Source organism: Rhinolophus ferrumequinum (assembly GCF_004115265.2).
Source record: "Rhinolophus ferrumequinum isolate MPI-CBG mRhiFer1 chromosome 15 unlocalized genomic scaffold, mRhiFer1_v1.p scaffold_54_arrow_ctg1_1, whole genome shotgun sequence".
Lineage (NCBI taxonomy): Eukaryota > Metazoa > Chordata > Mammalia > Chiroptera > Rhinolophidae > Rhinolophus > Rhinolophus ferrumequinum.
The window spans coordinates 5096685-5108722 of NW_022680357.1; the positions used below are offsets into that span (position 1 = coordinate 5096685).

The 12038-nt window shown below is 40.7% G+C and overlaps 1 protein-coding gene across 2 annotated transcripts in view; it reads right to left on the bottom strand.

The window, feature by feature from the left end:
- The window catches only part of CREBBP (CREB binding protein), a 126999-nt gene that overhangs the window by 15011 nt on the left and 99950 nt on the right, over positions 1 to 12038 (bottom strand). For both annotated transcript variants that reach the window (XM_033101139.1, XM_033101140.1), the window contains 6 exons: positions 11754 to 11993; positions 10956 to 11044; positions 5554 to 5634; positions 3967 to 4023; positions 883 to 960; positions 453 to 520 (listed from right to left, as the gene is read on the bottom strand). In XM_033101139.1, the coding sequence (XP_032957030.1) occupies positions 453 to 520; positions 883 to 960; positions 3967 to 4023; positions 5554 to 5634; positions 10956 to 11044; positions 11754 to 11993 (613 nt within the window). The remainder of the gene's footprint in view (positions 1 to 452; positions 521 to 882; positions 961 to 3966; positions 4024 to 5553; positions 5635 to 10955; positions 11045 to 11753; positions 11994 to 12038) is intronic.

Consider the following 12038-nt stretch of genomic DNA (forward strand, 5'->3'; position numbering starts at 1 on the left):
GATGGGTGAGTGGCCGTGCACACACGGGCCCAGGGCTGAGTGTGTTGCTCACACGGGATATCAGAGTGAGTGAGTGTGAGTGTGAGTGTGTGTGTGTGTGTGTGTGTGTGTGTATAATGGGAGGTCTTATTTATAAGCTACTTGAGAAGGATCTGCTGCCAAATCTTTTCTCTCAGAACTGACAAAAGTTTACTATATATATAAGCTTTCCAAACTTTCATCTAAAACATGTACTGATCATAAAGCTGACTTTCACGGAAAGACTAGACCAAATGATTCTCTTTAAGGGTAAGACAAGAAAAACACCAAGTATTAGAAAACAAAGTCACAGATGAAAACAGTGGACAAGTGAGCTCCAAAGCCATGTGTTGAGAGGAACCAAAGAAAGACTGAAAATTACGTAAGCTTCTACAATGTACAGATCAGGAAACAGAAATCCTTCCACAACTTACTCTTAGCACTGAATTTGTTTTCTTTTCGAGTTCTGCCAGTTTTCTTCAAGCAGTTGTCACACACAAAGCTGCAAGAAAAATAACCAAAAAAAAATACATAAATAAAATAATGGGTGTGATCAGATTACAGAAAGCAGTGTATGTTGCCAAACCAGTGAAATGTAGCATTAAAATACTTCGCTGGCAGCTTAAATCACATTATTATACAAAAGTGAACAGGTAGACGGCTTTGATTCTACAATTCCTAAAGCAGGCAAACACTTAAGACTTAAATTTAGAACAACTGCCATCTATCTTAATTGCCGAATTCTTGCTGACCACAATGACTGAAATGCAGCGGTAGCAGCAGCAGCGGCGGGCCCCCTCCCCTCCCGTCTATGCACAGCTGCCCCCTCGCCCAAGGCCACAGGAAACCCCCAGGACAACTCACCCCGAAGGCCAAATGATGTCATAGTGCAAGACACAAATCTGATGCATCTTCCGGCCACACTCCTTGCAGTCAACAAAACTAGAAGACAAAGAAAGCACGCTGAAATGCTCAGGGCGCCACACAATACAGTGGTCTGTAGGCGTGTGTGTACTGTGTTCACACCTTGTCCTCCTGATTTCTTTGAGTATCTGTGGCATGAATGCATCTGTTGATTGATTCAGCCATATTTTTAAAATGTGTCAGTATATTTTCTATAGGAAAAGCTGACTTTCTCCTCTTTGTTGTACAAATGCCTTCTTTTTCTCTTCTCCCAATCTCCTTTGCAACTAGAAATGAATCTTTACTTTTAAAACTTGCTACGATAATGGCATGTTTAATGGGCCAGTATGTGACATGACCACACATCTTCACGACCAATGCTTGCTCTAGGTAACTGCACATGCTTCAACGGACTTAAATAACACAGAACAATACTTTCAGTATTATAAACATTTGTTCTTAGGCCTTGGCACAGGAAGCATCGCTCTGAGTCGGCTACAAAGGTGAGAAGTGCCAAGCTGACTGGTAAATGACGGCCCTTATTCAAGTAAACACTGGAGAGCAAGAGGAGGCACTGCGCCACTCACCTCTGCTGCAGCCCCCACCCCACCCAGGCTCACCTGGGAATCTTAATTGCTAATATACTTGAAGGTCAAAACCTTCTATTTTTTCAGCCACTCCCTTTCCGTCACCACACTTACACCTGGTAGAAGTCTTAAGGGGCTAGAAGGTACATTTCCCCCCAAACTCTCCTGCCTGTTAGCCTAGAGGCCGAGCCCTGTAACCAGACACACACTCTCAGTATTCTGACAAGCCCCTGGTCCCTGATCTCCCCACTGTTCTTGCTGAGCAAGGCTTCCTACCATGGATCGAGCCTAACTCAGCTTCTCTGTTTGTTCTGTTGGGGGAAAGGAGACACACACGCTAAACTGGGCGAAACAGCAGCACCAATAACTGGCTGTCCTTGAGTATTCTCGGGCTGTGTCCCCCTCCCCACCACCCATTCTATACGGTGGCTGTTCCGAACCTTCACTCCTTCCTCAAGGGCTGCATTACCCACAACCAGCTCCTTCTCTGAAATCTCAGAAGTTGAGCTCATCTCTGAGTTAAGAATTTAAAAGGTCAGCAGGCAATAACTCCCTCAGTTTCTGTGCCCTCTCCCAAGACACCCCATTCTCAACCCTTCCCACCTACGTCAGGGAAGTGGAGTATCAAAAAATAGGATACATATTCTATCAATTTTGAATTTCAGCCTCGCTCCCCTCCTACCTATTATTCACCAGTTGGCTGGCTCCCCTTCCTGCGTGTCTGTTCGCAGTTAACTGAGCCGCCATCTAGACTGGCCCCTCCCTCACCCCCAGTGTGGTCTCCTCCACCGGAAGGCTGTCCTTCACTCAGTCTTCCACCTCCTACCTGGGCTGCTGCTCTGAGTCCCCTAACTAGTTTCCCTACTAGGGAGTAAAGTCTTCTCCTTTCTTGGAGAATCCATCTCACAGATCCAGGTGATCTTTCTGTAACAGAAACCAACAATGCCCACCCCCAAACCTCCCCAGCATATCCAGGAGGAAATCTACATGTCAAAGAGCAGTGTTGGGGGCACTACACCTAGCTCTCTCCACCTGCCCTGCCCCCCTGTCGGGTCTTGGGGCTCCATCCACATCACCTACCTACCAATCATTCGAGCTTACTTGTAGTATTGTTGCTCATCCTGTGTTCTTTCACTCCTTTGTGTCTAGAATGCTCTGCCCCTCCCCCAACATCTGCTTCCACAGTCACCTTCTCTGGGATGCCACTCTGCCCCACACCAGGGCCTCTCATCACTGGACCACATTTACTGCCTTTGCTGTCTGTGCTACGATCTATCTACCTCTTTTACTGAAAGATGGAGCCCCTTGATTCACCTGTGTATTGCCCACTGCCTGGCACCTGGTATTCTAATGTAATGTATTTGAAATTGAAAAGTGAATATAAATTGTAATGAAACTGAAAAACTGCAGGGGAGGACATACTGTGAACAGGAATATGGACAATCAGGATGGACAATCCACTCGTCATTAATGATCTGGGGAGGGGTCCCATGCACCCGCACTGCTGGGGCTGGAGTCCTAGGAGTCAGAGTGCCTCTGGCCTCGGTCAGCACTGCTAGTAGGAGACTAAGCCAGCTCCCAACAACAGTCAGCTAGGTTTCAAAATGAGGCCTGGAGGGAAAGTTTTGTCTTCCACTGCAGCAATCGGCCTCCCTGGTGCTGGGGGTCGGGTCAGGGCCAAGAAAGGGGAGGAGCTGTTTCTTATCTCTGAACCCCCCCCCCCCCCCGTTTCTCTGAACCGCCCACATTTCTCAAACCCCCAGTGGTGTTGAAGCCTGGGCTCACCCAACAGCCCTGAACAGGCATTCACCACGGCGACAGAACACAGTGGGCCCCTCCACACACACTGGGGTGCCCCCAGGACAGCTTTGGGGACCTGGGAGGGGCCGCCACACTGAAGGAGCTCTGAAGCCTCTTTAAGGGCAATCACAAAGCAAACTTTGCAAATGCAGTATTTGCACCGATCACTGGAGAAAAGTCAAGTATTTGACAACGGCGTTTGAAAATCTACCATACCAAAGACAGTGGCAAGAACATACACCAGCCTTCCCATTATTTATTTTCAGAAAGGGGTTTCTAAAAGGTTTTCTTTCTGAAATTTCCCTTTAAATGATGCTAGCACTACTCTACCAAATATGCCTACTTCAGTCTCTAAAGACGCGCACAAAATGGCTTCAGAAAAACACCAATGACCAAGTTAGTTATTAGAGAGGTTCTAATAGAACCAAACATCCATCTATCACTGTTAAAATTCAGTAACTGGAGAGTATGTTACAGAGACATACATACTTTGTGTGAGTTAAAGAAGAATCCATTTCTGAAATAACTTCACACAAAAAAATTCCACCCAGGGCAATGTATTTCCAATGTCTTCTCTGACAACCCAATCATAAGGAGGAACTTCCCTGATTGGGAACTAAAATCTAAAAGTCAGAAAGAAATATAGCTATATACTCACGGTTCAGGATCTAAGGTATCATTTTTCTTCTTTTCGAACTGATCCTTTGAAATTGTCCTTATTTAAAAAAAAAAAAAGGACAAATGTTATTTAACTGAATTTATTGAGTAAAAACTATAGTCTCTGGGATATTATTTTGTGACTAGTTCTTCAAATAAAAAGTAAATAATGGCCAACTGAAATCTCAAACAGATGTAATGATGGCATGAACACATAAAATTTAATTCCATAGAAAGCACTACCATTTATTCTTCTCTATCTTTCTTGGACTATTTCCTCCCAACTGTCATCAGCACACATTACAAGATTTAATTAAGACCAGTGAAAATATGATGGCAAAATTGTGTTTAGATTCAAACCTGTTAATTTTCAATAAATTCTATATGGTGAGTGGCTGCTGAATTTGACTGATATTGGTGTAACCAATTCTGTTAATTCCAATATTCCACCAATGACACAAGGTCAGCATCTACTTGGGGATATTTTACTCTTAAAGCACCGAGTATTGGTTTCTACTGTCCTTTGGTTATGATCAGTGTATATGTGAATTACTTTTGTTTTTCAGGAATGCAAAAGTGATTTACTGAAAATGAAAGTACACACTTAAAAGGCAAGTGTGGGCGAACTCAGAGAATGAGTGGAGTCGTGAATTCTTCTGATTCTTAGAATTATACAATCTAATTATTAATCACCCAATGGGACCAAAGAATTAAAATGACGGGATATAAAAATAAATTGCACATGTAGAATTTCTGTCATTTTGGTTTGTATGTCTTACAAGTGGCTATGATTTGCTTCGCATTTGAATAAAGTAAACTTGAGTTGCAGAGTAAGTGTCCTCCACTGCTGTAAACTGCTTCAGTGGGAACCACAGATCGCTGGCAGACATGGTGGCTGGCAGGTTTTTAGGTATCTCAAGCATATAAATGAGTTTACCATCCAATTTGTGGATTTGCTTTTTCTGATTTGACTGCTCACGGTAACTCCATCAGGAAGGAAAAGATGGACTCAGTGAAGGAATGAATGAGCCAACTCAGGCCTGTCTGCACTGGATCTAGTGAGCAAGAGTCAAGCCTCTAGCAAGGAAGGGACACATTCACTCTCTGGGAGCTCATTAGCTGCGTTCTATTAGCTTTGTAACTTCAAGGTTTCAGTGGAAGATCAACTACATGCTACAGATGGGGTAGGTACATAAGATCCATTTTTTGCCACTGCCAATTCTGTGACTAGGGTTACCTGGTTTCTTAGGTGTAACCGAAAATTTATAATTTCCCCAAATGGAGGGTGACAGCCACTAGGAAATAGCAAGTGTTTCTGAAGAATGGACAGAGCAAGGTCAAGAGGGAGCAGTGAACTGTCTGGTGGGGGCTATCGCATACGGTCTTAAATGGAGGGAAAGACGTGAAAGTGGCACTGGTGTTCGGCTACAGTAGCTACATGTTCAAGTGTCAATGTAGGCATAGTTAATACAAGAAAATACACCACAGCCAAGTCCAAATGGCAGTGTTGCTTCCCTTTTACTCCTGGATAAGTGGCAAAAAAACAATTCAGAGTCACCCCCAAGAAAAATGACAGGATGGTACTTACGTCTGGGGTTGTGAAGGGTCGTCACCCAGGGTAACATTCTCCCCCTGAATCTCTGTGAAACACTTCTCACAGAAATGATACCTGTCAGCAAGAAGGCCATACTTGGGTGAACTGGTCCATCATAACACACAGCCACCCAAGCAACGAAGCCACCAATCAGAGCAGGGCAGATCACCACGACGAAGGGGGGGCGTTGTTGGTTGATTGATGGGTCAGTGAGGACAATGAGAGGAACAGGGGCAGGGGGGGAAGGGCAGGATTAGAGAATAGGGAAGGGAACAAATAGCACAGACAGAGAGGTAAGACGCAAACACCAAGACAACACAGAGCAGAAAGCCAAGGCAAAGCATTGATTAGCATTCGGTCTCATTGCACACATCACAGGCCATCATCACTAACAACGACTTGGCTCGGTCCAGCTCCAAGCCGCCAATGTTCGCAAGGAGTTGTTAATATTATAATTGCAAGGAGCCTAAATTTAGGAGTTTGAATTTTGTTATTACTTAGAGAAAATCAAATATAACTCCATGGTTTGAGATGGAAAAAAATTTACTCTGAACAAAACAGTCTCATAAAAGGCCTTAAAAAAGCAATTTAAACTGAAATAGCTTTATTTTTCAAAACGGAAAATTTATGCTTGACAGCAATTCAGAGATTTTATTTCTGGTATTTAAGCCAGATCTTTAAAGGTATAAAAATGTTCAGCACCCAGAACTGGTTTTAATTTTTTTCCTGTTATTTTTCTCATGTTAATCACTTAATTAATAATTGGGTTACAACACAAATGAAACCAAATCCATATTCTAGACAAACATTTAACAGAAATGCAATCGGGGTCAAAGACTTTCCAGCCATTTATCAATAAAAATATACAGAGAAAAAACTGTGATATATTGTATAAACAATACAATATATGTAAATCCACGAACAATGTTAAATACTTTTAAAATTCAATTCTAAGCTTTGATTTAAACTTTTTGGTACTGGGACCAATCATTCATCAATCTGAGATACTCAGTGATTGACTGCTGACTTGGTGACAATCCAAGTTAAGCAAATTTAGAAAGTTAATCTTTAAGGCACAATCTGCATTTGAGAAATTATCCATAACCCCAATTTCTTGTAAGATAATACAGAGCCTCAGCTCAAGCCATCAAGTAAGAGCAATTAAAATAAAAACTATAAATGTTTGGAAAGGACACGGATGAGAAATCAACAAAAATGAAGGCTGATGCTGCATAAAACAAGATGGGCACACAAGAATACTGTAAAAATAAACAAGCTGAATGGAGGTGACTGATACAAGCAAAAAGGATGAGTATAAGGTAGCAACGGCAGCACAATAAAATGCGGTTTTAGTGCTCAAAACTACATCTACAAGGTGCCAAGAGGATTAGTGTTAAAGACACTGTGACGAGACTTGGAGCGCCACACTGAACCCACGGGTGCAGAAGGAGATGCGGCAGCTTGCAGCTTCACTCACGCACGCACACACAGCTACAAACGACTGGGCATCAGGCAGGCACTGCCTGGCCAGTTTGTCTGCAGTACTAAAACCGGTCCCCCACAAGTTCTAATTCTAATCTTAATTAAATAAACATATTGAGCATTTTGTCTGCCATATTTCACTGACTAAACACATACAGTAAATTAAAGGCATAAAATTTTAGAGCATGCACACATCCCAAGATTATACAATTTTTCAGTTTATTGATGAGAAACATGACAGATTCCCTATGGGTAACAACTGGATTAATGCAAATTTCTTGCTGGGACCTGTTTATTTAGGACTCATTCAATTAATGAATTCTACCAAGATTAAAAATTCTGACCAGGAACAGATTAACATTGCTGTTTTAAAACAGATATGTTATCTTTTTTTTTTTTTTTTGTCTGAATGAACTACCTAATATTCTGGCTTCACTATTTTGTAAATATTCCTATGGAGCCTTGAAATCATGTAGTAAAAAGAATTTCCACGTGCAAGGAGAGCATGATCATCGCCAGCAAGAAAAAAATGAAAGTGCAGAAACTATAAACCAATTTGGTGGCAACCAGAGCAGTACACAAAAGAGATTCCCTCAATGCCAAATATCTCCCATTTAAAAATAAAACTTGGAATTGAGTGTTCCAGTTCACTTTATGATTAAACATGTAGCCACTATGGGCTAGCCAGAAGAGGACCGCTGATACATTTTGAAATGAAACTGCCACAATAATTACATGTGAGCCTAAACGGTTTTAAAACTCTGGACAGATTCTGAGCTTTTATTCAAGCAGGACATCAAAGCCAGCAACATCCAGAAAACAAAAATCATCCACCCATTATTTTCCAATGGAGGAAACTAGCCCAGGACAAAGCATGGATGGCTGAATGGTTGCACATGGAGTGGCCACAGAAACCTATGCTAAGTGTGTAACTAACTCCAATCCCTGAAGAACCTCAGGATCAGAAACTGGGAGGGACAGAGAATTAATACACGCTAGTGCCTGTCCCAAAGCAATGCCAGAGACACTGGAGAACCGAACCTGTTGAGGTTTAAGGGAGAGGGAGGGCGCCAAGGGATTCACTCTAACAGCCTTCTGAGAATGACCACGGCCCAGAGAAGGGAGCATGGTCACCCATCTACTCAAACCGGCTGACACCACCCTGGCAATAAGTGGTGACAGATGTTAATGCCAGACTGCCCTTATCTTATTACCTAGCCCAACCTTTATTCACCCTGGAAATACAAAACAGATCAGAAATTCACTGTACACTGTAAGAGCCTACTTCACATTCTGCTTTGTGTGAAGGAAGCAATTTGATGAACATGGAATTGTAAAGGAAAAATAGTTCACATAGTCTGATGATGATGTACATCTGGGTACCTAAAGTTAGCAAGTATCATTGCAAAGTTTATCTGTAAGGGTAACTTACTGTATGGAGTAAATTTTCAAATGCAGATTGTTTTAAGTACCACATCAGTATAGACAAATAACTGGGATATCTATATATAATACCTATCTTACCTATAGATAATAACTGGAAAATCTATAGAACAGTTTTCTCAACATGAGTTACTCTCAAATTTTTAAAGTATGGAAACAAGTGAAAATGTCACCATATTCTAGTTTATGTATTAGTTTCACTTGTTTAAGTGATCTATAGGATTTTCTGTTGTTCTAAGTGCCCACTTTAGGACTGTAAGTGCCGAAACAATGATTCATCAGAACATCAGTGTTCATAAATAGTTGAAGTTGAGAATGAAAATGTAAGCAGTTAAAATGTCTATCACAGAATTAGACCACTGCTTTCTTAGAATTACATGTTAATCTCTTCAAGTTCAGTATTCTAGAAAGCACACCTTGTGAGATTCAGCTGAGAAGCAGTATACCTGTACTTTTAAAATGTATTATTAATAAAATAGAATTCTTATGTTTCTACTCTTAAGAAAAGTACTCTTGTTCAGTAAAAATGGAGCTCTATATAGAAATAAAGTGGACATTTCAGAACTTTCAAACCAATCCTGTTTGATTCCACCAACAACCTCCTCTTAGGGTTCAGTAGTATTCCCTGATGCTATCAACTCTATTGAACTTTAAGTGCTCTCAATTTAAATATGGCCAAAATCTGTGCAAGCCAGCAAAGGCAGGGTCCCAAAGGACCCACGCACAGTGAAACCAACAATGAAAAGGCCCCAAAGCTTTAGAGAAGGTGACAAGCAATCTGCTGCCTATTCTTCCTTCTAGGCCCCAACTGTGCTGGGTACCCAGTAGCAGGCATTTTTCAGGGTATAATTTTAACTATTCTCTTAAAATTCATAATTTTATTTTACTTGGCACATGACAGTTTTCCAAAGTGAATTCCTAATTCATTATTTCATTGGAGACTGACAACTAAGGCTGTCAGGGAAGGTGTTACCGTGCCCATATTATGGACAAGAAGGTTAAGCTTGATATATTATGGGATGTGCTGAAGGTCCAGAACTTCCAGAACAACACTTGTCACTGTGGGAGAGATTCCATCAAGAAGGGGCTATGGTACTATTTCAAACTTTGTCTTAAAATGCTTCTCTATTGATAGTAGAGCAAGCTAAGGCAGAATCTAAATTCCAAATGTTAAAATATCTTTAGCAGGACAGTTGTACAGCCTGCACTTCCAGTAGAGGTTCCTTTCTAGGGATGTCTATCTTTTCGCCTCATACCAGCGTTTCACTATACAGAAAGGTACTTGGATAAGTGAGCTAGGCAAGGCATGGAAACTTTTTTAGACATTTTTAGGTCAAGAGTTTTTATTTAAAGTAGGATTTTGATGGGAGTCATTAATAATCTTGAATATGGTTAGGTATTTTTTAAAAATTTAAAATAATTTAAAAAACATAATTGGAAGAAAAAGTTTCACAATTCCAAATTATTCAGGCCTGTGCACGTACCTCTGAACAAATAACAAAAAGCCCTTTACTTCTTCAAAATATTAGAACATAGGTAATTACAAACAAGATCAAAATAATCAAAACATCAAATCCTAATGTTGACATTTAATATTTGAACCTAAAGACGAAAAGTAGGCATGAAGCTTCTTCTAGGGCACATAAAGAATCTAGTTGCCAATTCGTAAAATGGAGGCAATGTAATTGAATCTGACCAAGATTTACAACCTGTGCTGCAAGGCACAAAGCCCTCATGCTATAATATTACAACATGTGGCCACTTCAAACAATGGATGAAAATAAGCTTAATTTTAAAAACAACACCCAAACTACGGAAGTTGTATTTATGTAAGGAATCAAAAAACAATATTTTCATTCTCCCTCTACTTAAGATAGGAGATTTATTCTTTAGCCATCAACATTTGAAGAGAATGGCAAATATTTCTCAAGCATACCTATCACTCACAAAACCCTAAAATGGCCAACTTATACCAGGGGAGTTTTTCTTTAACTCAATAAAATCACCAGATCTCATTTTTTATTGTGCTACTCATTATAAACAAAAAAATCTATAGTTTTAATGAATCAGCACTAATGCATGTCTTTCTATCAGACTGTCCAGGCCAAATTATCTAGCAAATATTCACACACAGTTTCAACTTTATTAATCACTTGAAAAAGGCATGTCAATCATTATTACTCTCAACTCCAGACTCTTTTTCATATGTTACTTTTTAGAAAGACCACGACTTAAGAATGTACCTGATCCAAGTAGTGTGCAGTTTTGGGTTTAAATTTTTATACTGTAAAAGCATGCTTTAACATTAAAAGACCGTGGGCCTACCTGAGTGACTGAGAAGCACGAAAATTGTGGCCCCTTTCATTGGAACTTCAGGAACGCAATACTGTACCTAGGCTGTAACCAGACAAGCACACCCTGCCCTGAGACCTTTCTTTGTCCTGTACTTCAGGAAACTGCTCAGTGCTTACCTATTCTGATAGCTGTAGTAGGCGGCATCTCGAGGAATTGTACACAGCTGCTTCCCGTAGCAGCACAAAGTCTGTGGGGAAAACTCATACTGCAAAAACAAAGGAGAAAACACAAAAAATGTATCCGATGTAGTGCCACATAATGTTCTAGTCCACTATGCAGGGTTACATTCAGCTAGTAAATTATTTCTGCTAGTATACTGGATATTTTCTAACAATTTCCATGTTATTTAAAGACATTTTTGGATACAACATGTCAGAATTACAGCGATACCTCGGTTTTAGAACATAATCTGTTCTGGAAGACTGTTCAATTTCTGAAATGTTCAAAAACTGAGGCGTGGTTTCCCCATAGAAAGTAATGCAAAATGGATTAATCCATTGTAGACTTTAAAATCAACCCTTAAAACTGCAAATTTAGCATGAATTTTACTATCTAATGATACCATAGATCCATTAAAATTTACGGCATTCGTAAACCGAAATGTTCGTTAACAGAGAGGTTTGAAAACTGAGGTACCACTGTAGTGTCTAAGACATTTGTTACAGACAGATGAATGGACACAGGGGCAGCCAAAAATGCTTAACCCAAGGCCATCCCCAAGAAGCACCTCTAGCTTTGATCATCCATCACATTGCTTCAGTCAATTGTTTTACCAAAGACCAGACTCCATCTAGATACTTCCCAGAACACAGGTGTGGCTAAAATGTTGAGTCTGTCTCATCATCACACTGCTGTACCCTTTCTGGCTGGATGAACCAGGCAAGTTCATTTTCCAGAACAAGTTCATACTGTACCTTGCGTCCACAGCAATATCCAAGAGACTGCATAACAGGGTCAATTTCTTGTTCAAAGACCTCTGCAAGTTTACTGCAGAATTTATAGACCCGGGATGTCTTGCGATTATAAAGCCAGGCATTGTTGAACATCAGCCAGACATCGTCCACATACTGCCAGGGTTCTTGATACTGCCCTGTGTCCAACTTCCGCTTGATAGTGGAAAGGTCCATGGGGTTCTTCACAATGTCAAAGTAATCCTTAAAGACAAAACGGTCTCAATCTAGTGGAATCCCCAAATTTCA